Source organism: Gossypium raimondii, chromosome 5 (assembly GCF_025698545.1).
Source record: "Gossypium raimondii isolate GPD5lz chromosome 5, ASM2569854v1, whole genome shotgun sequence".
In the NCBI taxonomy this organism is placed as follows: Eukaryota; Viridiplantae; Streptophyta; class Magnoliopsida; order Malvales; family Malvaceae; genus Gossypium; species Gossypium raimondii.
In genome coordinates, this window is record NC_068569.1 from 43,872,218 (window position 1) to 43,892,217 (window position 20,000).

Here is a 20,000-nt window from a genome sequence, read left to right on the forward strand (position 1 = left end):
GACTGCGGGCTCCCATTCGGCCGTCTTGAAACATGGACTAAGGAGTCGACATGTGTGCGAGTCAGCGGGCTAGAAAACCCGTAAGGCGCAAGAAAGCTAATTAGCGGGATCCTCACGGGTGCACCGCCGACCGACCTTGATCTTCTTAGAAGGGTTCGGTGAGAGCATGCTGTCGGGACCGAAAGATGGTGAACTATGCCTCGGGGAGAAGCGGAGGAAACTCTGGTGGAGGCCCGCAGCGATCTTGACGATGCAAATCGTTAAATCGACTTGGGTATAGGGGCGAAAGACTAATCGAGCAGTCTAGTAGCTCGTTCCTCTGAAGTTTCCTCGGGATAGCTGGAGCCCTTAGCGAGTTCTATCGGGTAAAGCTAATGATTAGAGGCATCGGGGTGCAACCCCTCGACCTATTCTCAAACTTTAAATAGGTAGGGCCAGCCTTGGTGCCCGTTGAGCAGCGCCACGAATCGAGAGCTCAAGTGGGCCATTTTGGTAGCAGAGGCTGGCGTCTTGGGATGAGCCAGGAGCCGGGTTCTGACGGTGCCCAGCTGCACTAACCTAGAACCCACAAAGGGTGTTGGTGGATTAAGGCAATGGGGCGGTGGTCATGAAAGTCAAAATTTGCTAAGGAGTGTGTAACAACTCACTGCCGAATCAACTAGCCCCAAAATGGATGGCGCTTAAGCGTGCAACTATACCCGTGCCGTCGGGGCAAGGGCTGAGCCACGATGAGTAGGAGGGTGCGACGGTCATTGCAAAACACAGGGCGAGAGCAGGCGGAGCGGATCGTCGGTCTGAGATCTTGATGGTAGTAGCAAATATTCAAATGAGAACTTTGAAGGCGAAGAGGGAAAGGTTTCATGTGAGCGGCACTTGCACATGGGTTAGTCGATCCTAAGAGGCGGGAAGCTCGTCCGATAAGCGTCGAGCGAGCTTGAAAGAGAATCGGGTTAAAATTCTGAGCAAGACGCGGCGGTGGCGGCAATGTTAGGGAGTCGAGAGGCGTCGGCGGGGCCTCGGGAAGAGTTATCTTTTACATTTAACGGCTGCCCACCTAAAATGGCTCGGTAGAAGGTAGGGTCAATGGCCGGGAAGAACCTGCATGCGTCGCGTGGTGTCCGGTGCACCCGGTGTATAAAAATTTGGAGGATCGAGTGTCGTCCATGCCGTCGTACTCATAGCGCATCAGGTCTCCAAGGTAAGCGACCTCTGGTCAATGCAACAATGTAGCCAATGGAAGTCGGCAAAATGGATCCGTAACCTCGGGAAAAGGATTGGCTCGAGGGTAGCCACGGGTCCCGATCTGATCCGTCATTGCCAATCTTTTCTCAGCTGCTCCATTGTAAAGCGGTCGCCGCGTCTTGACATGGGACGGAATGAGAACAGCTCCTTGAGGCCTTCCGGGTGACGAGCGATCCACTTAGAACCGGAAATGCGGTTAAGGGAATCCATTGTTTAATTAAAACAAAGCATTGCGATGGTCCTTCGGATGCTCACGCAATGTGATTTACGCGGTGATCTCGAATGTCAAAGTGAAGAAATTCAACCAAGCGCGGAGTAAGCGGCGGGAGTAACTATGACTCTCTTAAGGTAGCCAAATGCCTCGTCATCTAATTAGTGACGCGCATGAATGGATTAACGAGATTCCCACATCACATCTACTATCCAATGAAACCACGGCCAAGGGAATGGGCTTGGCGAGAATCAGCGGGAAAGAAGACCTGTTGAGCTTGACTCTAGTCGACTTTGTGAAATGACTTGAGAGGTGTAGGATAAGTCAGACTCTCGGTGAAATTGAAATACCACTACTTTTAACGTTATTTTACTTATTAGTGAATCGGTGGCGGCACGGCCCTCTTTTGGACCCAAATTCGACTTCGAATGGCCGTCCGGCGGAAGATATTGTCGGTGGGGAGTTTGGTTGGGGCGGCACATCATTAAAAGATAGCATAAGTGTCCTAAGATGAGCTCAGCGAGCAAATCTCGTGTGGAACAAAAGGGTAAAAACTCGTTTGATTACGATTTCGATCTGAATCTGAGCCGTGAAAGAATGGCCTATCGATCCTTTAGACCTTGAATTTGAAGCTAGAGGTGTTAGAAAAGTTACCTCGGGGATAAGCGGCTTGTGGCGATAGCGTTCATAGCAGCGTTGCTTTTGATCCTTGATGTCGGCTCTTCTTATCATTGTGAAGCGAAATTCACCAAGTGTTGGATTGTTCACCCACAAATAGGGAGCGTGAGTTGAGTTCGGGCCCGTCGTGAGGCAGGTTAGTTTACCCTCTTGATGGCGCGTCGCAATAGTTATTCAACCTAGTACGAGAGGCAGTTGATTCACACAATTGGTCATCGCGCTTGGTTAAAAAGCCGATGGCCTGGCTACCGTGTCTTGGATTAAGGCCGAGCGCCTCTAAGTCCGAATCGGGGCTAGAAGCGGCGCGCGCCGTCGCCCATTACCAACCAGCGATGGGGCCTCACGGCCCCTAAGGGCACGTGTCGTGGAGTGCGGCGATCATGACGGACAAGTCGCGGCGCCTCCTTGGGCGTAATTCCCAGCGGCGGTGGGTAGAATCCTTCTTGACGACTTGAATCTGTGACGGGGTATTGTAAGTGGCGAGTGGCCTTCTTGCCACGATCCTTGAGATTGACCCTTTGTAAGCCGATTAAATCCTCCCTATCGCCGATCCGATCCCCCCTCATTCTCTTGCACGACCCGACCCTGGGGTCCCCAGGTGGGGGACTTTGTGTAAGGAGTTAGTTAAACACTTGGCCGTCTAGCCCCCTTCGGGGAACATGGCACAATGGGGGCCTTGCTGGTGCAGGTGCGAGCTCCCCACTGTTGGTGACTTGTTTAATTTTCTGCCCTGTCGTGCCATCATGCCATATTTCATGGACCCAACATTCGGCTTCTTGTATTTGTTTTGGGCCAACAACAAAATTTTCAGTTAAAAACACTAAGTCGCTAAGTGGAATTGGCCGAAAAAAATTGTTCGCGTTTCACACATGTTGGGGAGCTTCCCACAGCCGGCACCTTGGTGACTCGGATGCGCGGGAGCCTCGTGCAGCACCGGCACCTTGGTACCTCGGATGCACCGGAGCCTCGAGCAGCATCGGCACCTTGGTGGCTCAAATGTGCGGGAGCCTCAAGCATTATCGGCACCTAGGAGGTCGGATGTGCCGGAGCCTCGAGCACCATCCGCACCTTGGTGCCTCGGATGTGCGGGAGCCTCAAGCACAATCGGCAACTTTGGCCCCTGTTGGTGTGGAAGCATTGGGCTAAAAAAAGTGTCCCTGTTTCAGACGTATGGAACCTAAAAAAAATGACTCTGTTTTAGACACATGTAAGTCGCCTGGTAGCAACATTCTGGTGATTCTATTTCTTGCTTTTGTGTTCGTGTGTGTCTGCCTTGTTTTTCAATGGCAGTTGCGGTGGATTAAGAGTTTTGGGGATGTATAGCGGTGGTCTTTGGCTTTGTTTGTTTATTTCTCGGTGACGTTTGTTGATTGCTGGTTCGCTGTGATTGGATCTTGTCAAGTTTCAAAAATTGAGAGGCGGTTCTTGATAGGCATTAATGATGGTTTGGCCTGCTGCTTTGATTTTTGGGTATTGTACGGTGGTTCAGATTTGATGTGACTAGCTCCAGTCTTGTTTTTCATCGGACAACACGTTTCTTGCTGACTTTCGCTTGGCGGTTCATGGTGAATTCTATCCGATTGTTACTTATTCTTTTGTTTTCTGGTTTTGCACTGTCTGATTTAATGACTCGTATGCTTTGCATGGTTTTCTTAGTAGTCTAGTTGGATAAAATCATGGGCCCCGATGGCGAAATTTGGTTCTGTTTGACTATTTCGTCTCTTTTTTGTTGTTCCTGCATGTTTTTGAGGGGTTTTGCAAAGTCCTGTGTTTCTGCATGGCTTTCTTGCATGTTGATTTTTGCTCGTTCTCTGTTACTGTTGGATGGTTGGGGGCTTAAAATATTCTCTGGTTCGCTTATTTCGCTGATCGTTGCCTGCTTGCCTTATGTTTCTCTCTTGCACGCCTTTTTCGCGGACTCTCTGAGGATTTTTGTTCTGAAAGGTTTTTGGGTGTAATTCTTATTTCTAGGTTTTCTATCTTTTCGTCGTGGGTGTCTTGCTCGATCTTTCAGCCTCCTGGGTTTTGTTTGAGATGTTGTTTTCGGTTCTGTTTCGGATTTCTTTGAAGGTGTTTCTTTAGTTTCGGGGTGGGTGTTTTGACGGTGGTCGCGAGTTGTTTGCGTTTTGCCCCGGTGTTTTCTTGATTGCTGTGTTTTGTTTCTGGGTTTGTTCCTCTTTTTCTCGCTTTCCGCTTTCGTAGTTCTCTGCCTCGTCTTTTCTTGGTTTCAGGTGGCAGGGAACTGGTCAACCTATGAAGTTCATGTGCTGGAATTGTCGCGGTCTGGGAAGTCCAGCAAAAATAATAGAGTTAAAGCAACTCTTTGTTGCCAACAACCCTGACATTATCTTCCTCAGCGAAACTAAAATGGCTGCTAACGAATTCCGTAGGGTCCAAAATAATTGTAGGCTGCAGATGCATTAGCTGTTAATTCAGAGGGCCGGAGTGGGGGTTTAGCGATGATGTAGAAGGACGGGATGAATGTGGCTATCCAGAACTATTCCAAGCACCATATAGACTCTTTGATCAAACTGGAGGGTGACAAAACCTTACGTGTTACGGGTTTCTATGGACATGCGAATCTGAGCTATAGAAGCAGTTCATGGGAGATGTTACGGAGGGTGGGGGATTCGGCTCAGGAGGAATGGGTGGTCGGAGGAAATTTTAACGCAATTTTAAATGATTCTGAGAAAGAAGACGGACGCAGGGGAGTGAGAGCCCAGATGAATGAATTCAAAGACGTCATGGATGAATTGGCCCTGGTGGACATTAAACCCGATAGTGGATGGTTTACTTGGGTAAACAATAGGGACGAGGGAAGCTTGATAAAGGTGAGACTTGATAGATTTCTTACCTCGGTTTCAGTGGTTGAAAATTATCCGTTTATAGCCACCAAAGTGGTGAGACAAACCCAGTCCAATCATGATGCAATCATTTTAGATCTATGGGGTAGAAAACCGAAGGATTATCCGAATGATATTAGATTGAGCTTCAAGTTCGATGTCTGTTGGGCCAAGGACGAGGATGCAAAAAAGGTTATAGAAAGAGCCTGGAACAGATATGGTACTGACTATGGGGATAAGATTGAAAGGTCGAATTCGGCCCTTGGTCATGGCGATGTAAAAATATGGCAAAATGAAAGGGGAAATGCGGAAATTAGAGAAACAGATAGAGTTGATCATTGACTCGGATAGCAGAGAGGAAAGTGGGAAGATGCTAAAGGAAACTCGCAAAAGGCTTGACTTTCTCTATGCTAGGGAAGAAAGCTACTGGGCTCAAAGGTCTCGGTCAAGATGGCTAAGGGAGGGTGATCAAAACACTAGGTTTTTTCATGCTAAAGCCTCAGGTCGCTTAAAAAAGAATTATATTGAGAAGCTGAAAGATGCGGCAGGAAATTGGGTGACAAAAAGTAAAGACATTAGTATGGTGGCTAAAGATTATTTTGCGAGTTTGTTCCGATCAAATGGTCAAAATGCCAATATCCAAGAGATGGGATATATAAGGGAGTGCATGACGAGGGAAGCAAATGAATGGCTTAATATGGCCTATACGGAAAGTGAGGTCCTCCAGGCTATCAAGCAGATGGATCCGAATAAAGCCCCTAGAATTGATGGTCTTTCGGGAAACTTCTTCAAGCACCATTGGGAGATAGTGGGAAAAGACACCATTAAATTCTGCATGGATGTCCTTAACGGAAACAAAAACATCTCTTGTTTAAATGATACTATGATCATTTTAATTCCTAAGACTAGAGACCCTTGTGAGCTTACTAATTTTCGTCCTATTAGCTTATATAGGCATGTCTACAAGATTATCGCAAAGGTGTAGGCCAACAGGTTAAAAGCTGTCCTACCTAGCTGCATTAGCCAAAATCAAAGTGCTTTCGTGCCGGGAAGGATGATACACGACAATATCCTAATTGCGCATGAGCTCCTCCATTACCTTCAAAGTTCAAAGAATGGTCCCAATAAAGGGCTCGTGGTCAAGCTCGACATGAGCAAAGCTTACGACCGCGTTGAATGGAATTTCATTGAAACAGTTATGAAGAAAATGGGATTTGAAGGGAAGTGGATTGAAAAAATTATGGAATGTGTTCGCTCGGTTAAGTATACGGTTAAATGCAATAATGTTCTATCCGATACTATTATCTCGGAGAGGGGTCTCCGTAAGGGGATCCCCTCTCCCCTTATTTGTTTTTGTTCTGTATGGAAGCATTTTCGAGAATGCTTATCAACTCACAGGAAAATAAAACTTTAAGAGGTATTCGGGCGAGCAGGAACGGCCCTAGAATAAATCACCTGTTCTTTGCTGATGATGCACTTTTGTTTGTCAGGAATAAAACGAGAGATATGGAGAGTCTTGCGAATATGCTTAGTATCTTCTCTAATATTTCAGGGCAAGAGATTAGCTTCGATAAGTCAATGGTCTTTTTTAGTCCAAACACCTCACGTGATCAGAGAACAATCCTTAGTGGAATCCTTGGCATGACGGTGGTAGAAAAATTAAATAATTACTTAGGCCTTCCTATTCCAATTGGTAAGAAGAAAACAACAGCTTTTCAAGAGATAACTAATAGACTGTCTTACAGGATGAACAGCTGGACAAAGAGACTGCTCTCGTATGGAGGAAAGGAAGTCTTCATTAAAACGGTTCTTCAATCTATCTCTACGTATGTTATGTCATTTTTTTGGCTCCCAAAGGTGTCATTGAAAAAATACAGGCTAAGCTTAGCAGAACATGGTGGGCTGGGAAAGAAAAAGGTGGATTCTGGACAATGGTTCCTTGGAAGACTCTGTGCAAACCGAAGGCTATGGGGGGACTTGCAATAAGAGATATTCGATTATTCAACTTGGCCCTTTTAAGGCGTCAAGTGTGGAGACTAATAAACAGCACAGATTCTCTTTGCTTCAAAGTATTTCCCTGATGGAAACATCTTTAATGCAAAAAAGGTGGACAAAGCCTCATTTACTTGGTCAAGCATTGCGACTGCGGCGGAAGCTCTTAAAGTCAGTTTTGGCTGGCAGATTGGTAATGGCGAGAAGATTAATATTCGGGCTGACAATTGGGGTCTGGAAGGGCTCAATAGGGATGCTATCTTAAGCAACACTCTAAATCATAATGAAAAGAGTGTGAAAGTTCTCTGGCATGCGGATTGTAGAAGGTGGAATGTTAACAAAGTTAAACAAGTGTACGGGCATGACTGGGGTGACAAGATCTACGATATTCCCATTAGAAATGAGAACCAGGAAGACAAAATGATATGGTTCCACAACCCTCATGGGTGCTTTACTTCAAAGTCTGCCTATTCCTGGCTGTTGTTGAAGGAAATGGGATTTGGCCCACATAGGTATTTCTGGAAAGCTTATGGAAGCTTGACACTTTACCGAAGATCCGTGTTTTTTCATGGAGGGTGGGTCATGAAATTCTCCTTACGAATAGTAAGATCGCCACAATCAGACAGGGATTTGACAAGGGGTGCCAAAGATGTGGAGCTGAGTCCGAAACGGTGCTACATGTGTTAAAAGGCTGCCCAACGTCGAGAGCTGTCCTTTCGATAGGAGGATGGTCTAGGAGCTTTATTTCCAAGAATTATGATCACCGTATTGATTGGTGGAAGATTTGATCGTGTTCTTGACAAGAGAGCCATGGGCGATCGATGACAACGCTATGGAGCTATGGAATAGCAGGAATAACTACATCTTTAGAGGAAAAGCAGAGGAGGCTCAGCTGATATGGGAAAGAGCTAGCAACTTGAGCAAGGAGTTTAGAATTTGTAACATGCTAGAAGAACCATTACTTTCAAACAACATCGTGGAGAGGAAGTGGAAAAAACCGCCTAAGGGTTTCATTAAAATAAACTTTGATGCTGCAGTAGGTGAAAACAGAATAGGGTATGGGACGATTATAAGGGATGAAGAAGGCTTTGTTTTAGGAGGCGGTGGGGGTTTTAAAGAGCTTAGGTTGTTGGTGGAAGAGGCTGAATGCATGGCTTTTGAAGAAAGCATTAACGTGGCGCGTAGATTGAAGTTAAAAGAGCATGTCTGTTGAAGCGGACCACGTGGGGTAGTCAGCGTAATTAATAATTTAGACAAAGACGTCACTGTTATTGGCGCACGGATCAAGGAATGCAAAGTTGCTTTTAATTTTTTTAAATCTGCCAAGTTAGTTTGGATCGAACGGTCATGTAATAATGTAGCCCATTTACTTTGTAAAAAAATGTTTAGCGAGGCCATAAACAGTTTGTTTGAAATGGATTATCCGTCGGACATCCATAATCTTTGTAATTAAGTGATGTTTAAGTAATAAATTGTGTTGACCCTTGTGGTCGTTTTGTTTCAAAAAAAAGTATGTACTTTGGTAGTACATTGACCAAGTTTTTTTAGCTCTTTAGGGGGGAAGTGATATTGAGTGAGTAGGGGTTATCCAGGGCATTTCCCACGCCCATCGCATGTCTGGACGTCGGTGCCCCCCACCGGTTAGGTTCCGTGATGCTCTGGCGATCCGTCCGTGAGCATCGAGGATATCTGAAAAGGATGAGCAAGTCCTCCCAATACAAAACTAGAATTCAAATATCGTTAAATGTTCGGTACCCAATAATATGAATGAACCGTCCCGGTCCTTCCCTAATCCAAAGGTAGAATTTGGATACACAACAATGAAAGAATCATCCCGCTCACTCCCCTTTTACAACAAGAGCCTCAAGCACCTTGGTGGCTCGGATATGCGGGAGCCTCGAGCACCATCGGCACCTTGGTGCTCGGATGTGCGGGAGCCTCGGCCACCATCGGCAACCTTGGTACTCGGATGTGCGGGAGCCTCGACCACCATCGACACCTTGGTGCTAGGATGTGCGGAAGCCTCGAGCACCAAAGCTAAAGTTGGGCCCCTGTTGGTGCGAGAGCGTCGAGCTAAAAAAAGTGTCCCCATTTCAGACATATGAAGGTCGCCTGGTAGCGTATTGACAAAGTTTTTTTAGCTCTTTACGGGGGAAGTGATATTGAGCGAGCAGGGGTTGTCCAGGGCACTACCCACGCCTATCTCATGCCCGGACGTCGGTGCCCCCCACCGCCGGTTAGGTTCCCGGTGGTGCTCCGGCGATCCATCCCGGCAGTGCTCCGGTGATCCATCTGGCGGCGCTCCGGCGATCCATCCGGACATGTAGAAAATGATACAGCGAGCAGTCCCGGTCCCTCCCCTTTTAGAACAAGAGCCTCCAGCACCTGGCAGCATCGGCACCTTGTGGCTCGGATGTACGGGAGCCTTGAGCACCATCGGCACCTTGGTGTTGGGACGTGCGGGAGCCTTGAGCAGCATCGGCACCTTGGTGCTGGGATGTGCGGGAGCCTTGAGCAGCATCGGCACCTTGGTGCCTCGGATGTGCGGGAGCCTCGAGCAGCATCGGCACCTTGGTGCTTGGATGTGGAGGAGCCTCGTGCACCATCGGCACCTTGGTGCTCGGATGTGCGGGAGCCTCGAGCAGAATCGACACCTTGGTGGCTTGGATGTGCGGGAGCCTCGAGCAGCATCGGCACCTTAGTGCTGGGATGTGCGGGAGCCCCGAGCCACATCGGCACCTTGGTGTCTCGGATGTGCGGGAGACTCGAGCTGCTCAGACATGTTGGGGAGCTAAGTGGAATTGGCCCAAAAAAACTGTCCGTGTTTCAGACATGTTGGGGAGCTCCCCACAGCCGGCAACTTGGTGGCTCGGATGTGCGGGAGCCTCGCGCAGCACCGGTACCTTGGTGCCTCGGATGCACCGGAGCCCCGAGCAGCATCGGCACCTTGGTGGCTTGAATGTGCGGGAGCCTCGAGCATCATCGGCACCTAGGAGGTCGGATGTGCCGGAGCCTCAAGCACCACCCGTACCTTGGTACCTCGGATGTGCGGGAGCCTCGAGCACCATCGGTAACTTTGGCCCCTGTTGGTGCGGAAGCGTTGGGCTAAAAAAAGTGTCCCTGTTTTAGACGTATGGAACCTAAAAAAAATGACCCTGTTTCAGACACATGTATGTCGCCTGGTAGCTCTCTCAGCGGTAGCGTTTTAGCATTTTTTTCTTTTTCCTCCAAGATTCTGGCGATTCTGTTTCTTGCTCTCGTGTTCGTGTGTGTCTGCCTTGGTTTTCAATGGCAGTAGCAGTGGGTTGAGGGTTTTTGGATGTTGCGTAGCGGTGCTTTTTGGTTGTTTCTATCCCTCTTCGCTGGTGTTTGTGATACGTGGTCTGTTGATGAGGGTTTTCGTCAATGTCCAGTTGATAGAGACGGTTCTTGATAGGCACGATTGACGACCTGGCTGATTCTTTGAATGTGCTGTACGGAGTTCTAACTTGATGCGACAGGTTCTGTGCTTGGCTTTGGTCGGATTGGATGTTTTCTGGCAGGCTTTTGAGTAGTTTTTTGGTGATTTCTATTCGCCTTCTTTTGATTCTTGAGTTTTTGTGGTGCTCGCATGCAAAACAAGATTTTGGCTACGTGGGTTTTGCATGGTCATTCGGGTGTATGCGATAGAAATTTTTGCGGTGGGCCCGCGGTGGCCAGAAAAGTTATCCCTATTGACTTTTCTACGTTCCATTATCATTGTTCTTGCATGTTTTAAGGGTTTTTTAATTATTGCATTTTTGCATGTCATCCTTGAACACTTGGTTTTGAACGTTCTTGACCCTGTTTTGCTGACTGCTTAACCGTCGTCGTCGGTAGGGTTTAGAGCTTCTTTGGTTTTGTTTCGTCGTGCTAGCTTTTTGGGTATCGTCAGGTTTTGTTCTCCGGGGACTTTGGTTGGTCTTGGTTGTTGGCGTTTTTCATGTTCTTGAAATCTGGCGAGGGTTTTGGTTAACGGTCGCTGTTCGGTGTTTGTCGGGGTGATTTTTCTCGTTTGTTGTGGTTTGTCACTGGGTGCAGTTTCCTTCCTTTTCTTGCTGTTCTTGTTTTCGCGCAGGTTCTGGGTTGTTTTGTGGCGTCCTCTGTGGTGGCGAGGATCGGGCTATTCCCTCAAATCTAGTTGCGATCTTTACGACGTCTCAATGAAATTCTTGAGTTGGAATTGCCGTGGTCTGGGGAACTCTGCTAAAATAAAGGAGTTAAAGCAACTTCTCGCTGTCAACAACCCCGATATTATTTTTCTTAGCGAAACCAAAATGTCTGCCACTAATTTTCGTAGGGTTCAGAATAACTGTAGGCTGCAAAATGGTTTAGCTGTTAATTCAGAGGGTCGGAGTGGTGGGCTTGCGTTGATGTGGAGGGACGGGATGAATGTTTCTATACAAAACTACTCCAAACATCATATAGACTCCATGGTCAGACTGGAGAACAATAAAACCATTAGGGTTACTGGATTCTACGGGCATGCTAATCCGAATCGTAGAAGAAGCTCTTAGGATATTTTGCGGAGGGTCGGGGAATCGGTTAGGGAGGAGTGGGTGATTGGGGGAGACTTTAATGCTATACTGAATGATGTTGAGAAAGAAGGGGGTCGCAGGGGAGTGAGGGCCCAGATGAATGAGTTCAAAGAAGTCATGGATGAGATGGCTTTAGTGGATATTAAGCCAGACAGTGGTTGGTTTACCTGGGTAAACAATAGAGATAAGGGGAGGTTGATAAAGGAAAGACTTGATAGATTCCTCACCTCGGTGGCAGTGGTTGAAAATTTCCCGTTTATAGCTACTAAAGTTCTAAGACAAACTCAGTCCGATCATGACGCGATTATTTTAGATTTGTGGGGTCGAAAACCGAAAGATTTCCCGAAGGATAAGAGATTGTGCTTCAAGTTTGATGTATGTTGGGTCGGGAATAAGGAAGCTAAAAATGTTATTGACAGAGCTTGGAACAGTGAGGGTACAGACTACGGGGAAAAATGGATAGGGTTCGATCGGCGCTCGGTCCATGGCAATGTAAAAATTTGGAAAAATGAAGAACGAAATGCGAAAATTGGAAAAACAGATCGAGATGGTCATTGATTCTGCAAGCAAAGCGGATAGTGGGAAAACTCTCAAGGAAACTCGCAGAAGGCTCGACTTTCTATACGCTAAGGAAGAAAGCTACTAGGCCCAAAGGTCTAGGTCAAGATGGCTGAGGGAGGGAGATAGAAATACCAGGTTTTTCCATGCTAAAGCAACTGGTCGTTTAAAGAAGAATAACATTGAGAGGCTCAAAGATGCGGAAGGAAATTGGGTGACAAATAGTAAAGAAATATGTAAGGTGGCCAAAGATTACTTTGTGAGTTTGTTTCGGTCAAACAGTCAAAATGCTAACATCCAAGAGATGGGGCATATAAAGGAGTGCGTTACGAGGGAAACAAATGAAAGGCTCAATATGATCTATACTGAGGAAGAGATTACTCAGGCAATCAAGCAGATGGACCCTAATAAAGCCCCTGGCATCGATGGTCTATAGGGCAATTTCTTCAAACACCATTGGGAGATAGTGGGAAAGGACACTATTAGATACTGCTTGGATATTTTAAACGGGAAAAAGGATATCTCTTGCCTCAACGATACTATGATCATTTTAATTCCTAAAACTAGAGATCCTTGTGAGGTTACTAACTTTCGACCTATTAGTTTGTGCAGGTTTGTCTACAAGATCATCTCTAAGGTGTATGCAAATCGGTTAAATACTGATACTCTCTGCTTCAAGGTTTTGTCTTCAAAATACTTTCCCGACGGTAACATCTTTAATGCAAAAAAGGTGGACAAAGCGTCATTCACTTGGACAAGTATTGCGACAGCGGCGGAAACGCTCAAAGATGGCTTTGGATGGCAGGTTGGAAATTGCGAGAGGATAAATATTTGGGATGATAATTGGGGAATGAAAGGGCTCAACGGGGACGTTATTTTAAGCAACACTCTTAAAAGAGATGAGAAGAGTGTGAAAAACCTTTGGCATATGGATCAGAGGTGTTGGGAGGTTAAAAAAGTTAGGCAAGTATATGGACAAGACTGGGGGGACAAGATTTGCAATATTCCCATTGGAAGGGAAGGCCAGGAAGATAGAATGATATGGTATCATAACCCTCACGGATGTTATACCTTAAAATCCGCATATTCATGGCTATTGTTGAAAGATATGGGATACGAACCTCACAGGTTCCTTTGGAAAGCGTTATGGAAGCTCGATACTCTACCGAAGATCCCGGTTTTCGCGTGGAGGGTGGGGCATGAAATACTCCCCACGAATTCTAAGATCGCCTCTATTAGACAGGGTTTTGAAAAGGGGTGTCCTCGATGCGGAGCAAAGATCGAAACTGTATTGCATGCTTTAAAAGACTGCCCAACCTCGAAAGCAATTCTGTCGATCGGAGGGTGGTCCAGGAGCTTTATTTCGAAGAATTATGATCACTGCGCGGATTGGTTGGAAGACTTAATGCGGGTCCTTGACAAGAGAGCGATGGCCGACTTGTTGACAACCCTTTGGACCTGCTGGAATAACAGGAATAATTTTATTTTCAGGGGTAAAGAAGATGAGGCCAAGCAAATATGGGAAAGAGCTAGCAACTTGACCAAGGAGTTTCGAATATGTAATATGACGAACGAGCCATTACTGTCACAGAACGCAGCGGAGAAAAAGTGGAAAAAACCTCCAGTGGGCTTCATTAAAATAAATTTCGATGCTACAGTAGGAGAAGACAAAATCAGTTTTAGAACGATCATAAGGGATGAAGAGGGATTTGTCTTGGGAGGTGGTGATGGTTTTAAAGAGGGTAGGGTGTCGGTGGAAGAGGCTGAGTGCATGGCTTTTGAAGAAAGCATCAACGTGGCGTGTAATTTGAATTTTAAAGAACATGTTCTCTTCGAAACAGATCACGTGGCGCTGGTCAATAAATTCAATAAGTCAGCCCATGACGTCACAACGATAGGCGAGCGGATAAAGGAATGTACAGCAGCCTTCAGCTTTTTTAGATCGGCCAATTTAATTTGGACCGAACGGTCATGTAATACTGTAGCTCATTTACTTTGTAAAAAAATGTGTAGCGAGGGAAAAATATATTTGTTCGATATGGATTATCCTCCGGAAATCCACAATGCTGTAATTCGTGATGTTTCGTAATAAATTGTGTTGACCCTTGTGGTCGTTTTTGTTTCAAAAAAAAAGTATGTCGCCTGGTAGCGCATTGACCAAGTTTTTTTAGCTCTTTAGAGGGGAAGTGATATTGACCGAGCAGGGGTTATCCAGGTATTGCCCACGCCCATCGCATGCGGGACGTCGGTGCCCCCACCGGTTAGGTTCCGGTGGTCTTCATGCGGCGATTCGTCCCATGAGCATCCTGAATATCTGAAAAGGATGAGCAAGAGTCCTCCCCAATACCAAAGCTAGAATTCAAATATCGTTACATGTTCGGTACCCAATAATATGAATGAACCGTCCCGGTCCCTCCCTAATCCAAGGGTAGAATTCGGATACCCAACATCCCGGTCACTCTCCTTTTGGAACAAGAGCCTCAAGCACCTTGGTGGCTTGGATATGCGGTAGCCTCGAGCACCATCGGCACCTTAGTGCTTGGATGTACGGGAGCCTCGGCCACCATCGGTAACCTTGGTGCTCGGATGTGCGGGAGCCTCGATCACCATCGACACCTTGGTGCTAGGATGTGCAGAAGCCTCGAGCACCAAAGATAAAGTTGGGTTGGGCCCCTGTTGGTGCGGGAGCGTTGGGCTAAAAAAAGTGTCCCCGTTTCAGACACATGAATGTCGCCTGGTAGCGCATTGATAAAGTTTTTTTGGCTCTTTAGGGGGGAAGTGATATTGAGCGAGCAGGGGTTGTCCAGGGCACTGCCCACGCCCATCTCATGCCCGGACGTCGGTGCCCCTCCAACGCCGGTTAGGTTCCCGGCAGCACCCCGGTGATCCATCCCGGCATATAGAAAACGATGCAGCGAGCTATCACGGTCCCGGTTAGGCTCCAGCACCTTGGCCCTTGGTCATGCCGGAGCACATGGCAGCATTGGCACCTTGTGGCTCGAATGTGCGAGAGCCTCGAGCAGCATCGGCACCTTGGTACTGGGATGTGCGGGAGCCTCAAGCAGCATCGGCACCTTGGTGCTGGGATGTGCGGGAGCCTCGAGCAGCATCGGCACCTTGGTGCCTCGGATGTGCGGGAGCCTCGAGCAGCATCGGCACCTTGGTGCTTGGATGTGGGGGAGCCTCGTGCACCACCGGCACCTCGGTGGCTCGGATGTGCGGGAGCCTCGACCACTATCGGCAGCTTGGTGGCTCGGATGTGCTGGAGCCTCGAGCACCATCGGTACCTTGGTGCTTGGATGTGCGGGAGCCTTGACCACCATCGGCACCTTGGTGGCTCAGATGTGCGGGAGCCTCGACCACCATCAGCACCTTGGTGCTTGGATGTGCGGGAGCCTCAAGCAGAACCGGCACCTTGGTGGCTCAGATGTGCGGGAGCCTCAAGCAGCATCGGCACCTTGGTGCTTGGATGTGTGGGAGCCTCGACCACAGTCGGCACCTTGGTGGCTCAGATATGCGGGAGCCTCGAGTACCATCGGCACATTGGTGCTTGGATGTGCGGGAGCCTCGACCGCCATCGGCACCTTAGTCTTTGGGATGTCTGAGGAGCCTCGGCGGCATCGGCACCTTGGTCTTTGGGATGTCTGGCGACCTCGGCGGCATCGACACCTTGGTTTCTCGGATGTGTGGGAGCCTCGAGCAGCATCGACACCTTGGTGCCTCGGATGTGCGGGGCAGCCGGCGGCATCGGCACCTTGGTGCTTGGATGTGGGGAGCCTCGCACCATCGGTACCTTCTTGGCTCGGATGTCTTTGGAGCCTCGGCGACATCGGCACCTTAGTCTTGGGATGTCTGGGAGCCTCGACCAAAGATCGGCACCTTGGTGGCTCGGATGTCGGGGAGCCTCGGACACCATTAGCAACCTTGGTGCTTGGATATCACGGGAGCCTCGAGCACCATCGGCACCTTGGTGCACAGGATGTGGGCTAAAGAAAAGTGTCCCGTTTGGACATATGAATGTTTCACAGTAGCAGTTAATGAAGTTTTTAGCTCTTTAAGGGGTAGAGATCCGCTGCCCCCGACGTGCCCCTCCTCCGAGCCGAGGTGGGGTGCGTCTAGCCCCCCATGGGGATCGGGTCGTCCCGCATGACTCACCAACTGTGGTGGGTTGGTCGCCGGCGGTAGTGGCCGGGGTGAAGATTTTTCGGCCGGTCAAGCCCGTGCCCATAGAAATGTAGCCAACGACTCCAGGACCAAGTTCCCTATATCGGGCAAAGATCTCTTGGGGTGGCTTATGCATTGCTATGGGCTCAAGCTTGGCTTGCCCATTCGCTCCCGTCATGTTTAGGGACGCCTTGTGCATCCCAAGTCGGTGACCACACTGCACCTTGGCCTTGCCAAGCCCTTGCCCGCATTCGAAGCTGTCCGTGACCCCAGTACCAAGTCTTTTTGACGGCAACGGCTGACTGGGGGGTGTAAGTTGAGATTGTAGGCTCGGTCTTGGCTCGACCAAGTCCCAGTGGGACTTTGCTCCTCGTAGTTCTCGTGCCAAGCGGTTGTGGTGCGCCCTCGTTCGTTGTTCCTTCCACTCCCCTACCATTCGATTGGTTGGGTGGGGTACATTAGGCGGTGTCGTGGTACTACTACTAATCTGCAATGGGCATATGACTGGTGTTTTGGTTGTGTGTATTGGCTGGCTCCATGCTACTCGCATCGAACTGTCGAGCCACACTCCTCTTCATTAACTCCCCTTGTTGTAATTGAACTCAAGGGGTGGTATCGGGATCTTGTGTTGCGTACCTAAGCTAGATGGAATTATGGATGTGTTGTCATCCCTTCTCCATCTCGTGCCCTTCGGGGTGCGTGGTGGACCTCAATCGTGCATTGTGTCCCGAGTGCGCCCCCTTAAATCGGTGTGGCCTCGTCGGTGCACTGGTGCCCGATCGTGCTTTCGGATGCGGAAAATATTTGTGAGAGTAGGGTTAAGGCCCTTCTCTCTCGATGCCTATGCATTTTGTCTCTTGACACGGACGATGCTTGTGCTCTGTTATGACCTATTCGTTGCTCACGCGGCATGTTGAGGGCCATGCAGCGCCGACGTCGCGGAGGAATGCTACCTGGTTGATCCTGCCAGTAGTCATATGCTTGTCTCAAAGATTAAGCCATGCATGTGTAAGTATGAACAAATTGATTGTGAAGCTGCGAATGGCTCATTAAATCGATTATAGTTTGTTTAATGGTATTTGCTACTCGGATAACCGTAGTAATTCTAGAGCTATCGTGCAACAAACCCGACTTACGAGCGGATGCATTTATTAGATAAAAGGTCGGCGTGGGTTTTGCCGTTGCTCGATGATTCATGATAACTCGACGGATCATACGGCCTTTGTGCGTGGCGCATCATTCAAATTTACGCCTATCAACTTTCGATGGTAGGATAGTGGCCTACTATGGTGGTGACGTGTGACGGAGAATTAGGGTTCGATTAGGAGGGAGCTTGAAAACGGCTACCACATCCAAGGAAGGCGATGGCGCGCAAATTACCCAATCGACACGGGGAGGTAGTGACAATAAATAACAATACTGGCCTCTATTAGTGCAGTAATTGGAATGAGTACAATCTAAATCCTTAACGAGGATCCATTGGAGGCAAGTCTGGTGCCGCAGATCGCGGTAATTCCACTCAATAGTGTATATTTAAGTTATTCGCTTAAAAAGCTCGTAGTTGGACTTAGGGGTGGGTCGGTAGGTCCGCCTCACGGTGAGCACCGATGCCTGCTCGTCCCTCTTCGCGATGATGTGCCCCTGGCCTTAATTGGTAGGGTCGTTCCTCGTATTTGTTACTTTGAAGAAATTAGAGTGCTCAAAGCAGCCTCACGCTTGTATACATTAGCATGGGATAACATCATAGGATTTCGATCCTATTGTGTTGGCCTTCGGATTAGAGTAATGATTAACGAGGGACGATCGGGGCATTAAGTCTTTCATAGTCGGAGGTGAAATTCTTGGATTTATGAAAGGCGAACAACTCGAAAGCATTTTCCAAGGATGTTTTTATTAATCAAGAGCGAAAGTTGGGGCTCGAAGGCGATCGACATCTGTCCTAGTCTCAACCATAAACGATCTTGACCGAGGATCGGCGGATGTTGCTCTTAGGACTCATGGCACCTTATGAGAAATCAAAGTCTTTAGGTTAGGGGAGTATGGTCGCAAGGTGAAACTTAAAGGAATTGTGGAAGGGCACCACAGAGTGGAGCTCGCGGCTTAATTTGACTCAACACGGAAACTTACGAGTCCGGACATAGTAAGGATTGATGATGAGAGCTCTTCCTTGATTCTATGGGTGGTGGTGCATGGCCGTTCTTAGTTGGTGGAGCGATTTATGCAGTTAATTACATTATGAGCGAGACCTTAGCACGCTAACTAGCTACGGAGGTGAGCCTACGGAAGGATCATTGTCGAAACACGCCTAGCGAATGACCCAGAGCGCGTTGCAAACAACACCGGAGGTGGTGCGGGTGCATCCTCGCCTCTCGCCACCCCCGTGTCTCGGAGCAGTCGATCTCGTCGTCCCTTTGCCCATCGGGTCCGGTGAGATGTCGGGATCAATCTCTTTGAGTCAAAACGAACAAACCCCCGGCGCGAATCGCGTCAAGGAATCGAAACGAAAAAAGGGGCACGTCTTCTGTCGCCGTACCGTTCGCGGTGTCGGTGCTTCAGTGATGTTGTTCTCTTGTCGAAAAATATACAAAACGACTCTCAACAACGGATATCTCAGCTCTCGCATCGATGAAGAACGTAGCGAAATGCGATACTTGGTGTGAATTACAAAATCCCGTGAACCACCGAGTCTTTGAACTCAAGTTGCGCCCCAAGCCATTAGGCCGAGGGCACGTCTGCCTGGGTGTCACGCAATGTCGCCCCCATCCAACCATGAGCCCTCGAGCCTCGGTTGAATTGCGAGCGAAATTGGTCTCCGTCGCTCTAAGCGGCGGTTGGCCTAAATTTGAGTCCTCGGCGACATCATCGTCGCAGCGATCGGTGGTAATCTTGTAAGCAACCTCTTAGGAGTCGTGCGCATTAAATCGATCGAGACCCTTGAACCCTTCGGCATCGCAGGACGGTGCTCGCATCGCGAGCCTAGGTCGGCGGGATTACCCACGAGTTTAAGCATATCAATAAGCGGAGGAAAAAAACTTACGAGATTCCCTAATGGCGAATGCGAACCGGAAAATCCTGACTTGAGAATCGGTGCCATCAGTGTCCGAATTGTAGTCTAGAAAGTGTCCTCGGTGGGATGGGCCCAAGTCCCCGGAAAGGGGCGCCGGAGAGGTGAGAGCCTCGTCGTGCGGACCTGTCGCACCAAGAGGTCTTGTCTCTGAGTCGAGTTGTTTGGGAATCGACCCTAATCGGAGGGTAAATTAGTCAAGGCTAAATCTGGTGAGAGACCAATAGCGAACAAGTACTGCGAGGAAAGATGAAAAGGACTTTGAAAAGAGAGTAAAAAGTGCTTGAAATTGTCGGGGAAAGCGGATGGGGCGCGGCGATGCGCCCGGTCGAATGTGGAACAGCGAGGCCGTCTGCCGTCGGCTCGGGCGTGGACCGACGCGGTCATGGCGGCGACCCAAGCCGGGCATTCGATCGCTAGTGGAGGCGTCGTCGCCTCGATCGTGGGACTCGGCCGCGTCGTCTCGGCGTGCTTGGCACTGCGTGCTCGGGACGTCGGCTGCGGGCTCCCATTCGGCCCGTCTTGAAACACGAACCAAGGAGTCGACATGTAAGCGAGTCAGCGGGCTAGAAAACCCGTAAAGGCGCAAGGAAGGCGATTGGCGGGATCCTCACGGGTGCACCGCCGACCGACCTGATCTTCGAGAAGGGTTTGAGTGAGAGCATGCTGTCGGGACGAAAGATGGTGAACTA

At 48.7% G+C, this 20,000-nt stretch overlaps 3 protein-coding genes, 1 non-coding gene and 2 pseudogenes across 4 annotated transcripts; all 6 read left to right on the forward strand.

The window, feature by feature from the left end:
- Positions 1-2,666, forward strand: part of LOC128041513 (28S ribosomal RNA) — a 3,266-nt pseudogene extending 600 nt beyond the window's left edge.
- A 2,678-nt stretch (positions 2,667-5,344) lies between these two features.
- LOC105767066 (uncharacterized) lies at positions 5,345-7,653 on the forward strand. The gene is made up of 4 exons (XM_052630400.1): positions 5,345-5,955; positions 6,465-6,780; positions 6,852-7,001; positions 7,081-7,653. The coding sequence occupies exons 1-4, from the start codon at positions 5,345-5,347 to the stop codon at positions 7,651-7,653; spliced, it is 1,650 nt and encodes a 549-aa protein (XP_052486360.1).
- A 145-nt stretch (positions 7,654-7,798) lies between these two features.
- LOC128041080 (uncharacterized) lies at positions 7,799-8,179 on the forward strand. The gene has a single exon (XM_052630401.1). The coding sequence runs from the start codon at positions 7,799-7,801 to the stop codon at positions 8,177-8,179; it is 381 nt and encodes a 126-aa protein (XP_052486361.1).
- Positions 8,180-11,618: 3,439 nt separating this feature from the next.
- LOC105767067 (uncharacterized) lies at positions 11,619-12,516 on the forward strand. Its single transcript, XM_012586594.1, has 2 exons — positions 11,619-12,014; positions 12,256-12,516. The coding sequence occupies exons 1-2, from the start codon at positions 11,619-11,621 to the stop codon at positions 12,514-12,516; spliced, it is 657 nt and encodes a 218-aa protein (XP_012442048.1).
- A 6,318-nt stretch (positions 12,517-18,834) lies between these two features.
- Positions 18,835-18,990, forward strand: LOC128041432 (5.8S ribosomal RNA). The gene has a single exon (XR_008196454.1). It is a non-coding gene; the product is annotated as a 5.8S ribosomal RNA (ribosomal RNA).
- Positions 18,991-19,215: 225 nt separating this feature from the next.
- Positions 19,216-20,000, forward strand: part of LOC128041508 (28S ribosomal RNA) — a 3,270-nt pseudogene continuing 2,485 nt past the window's right edge.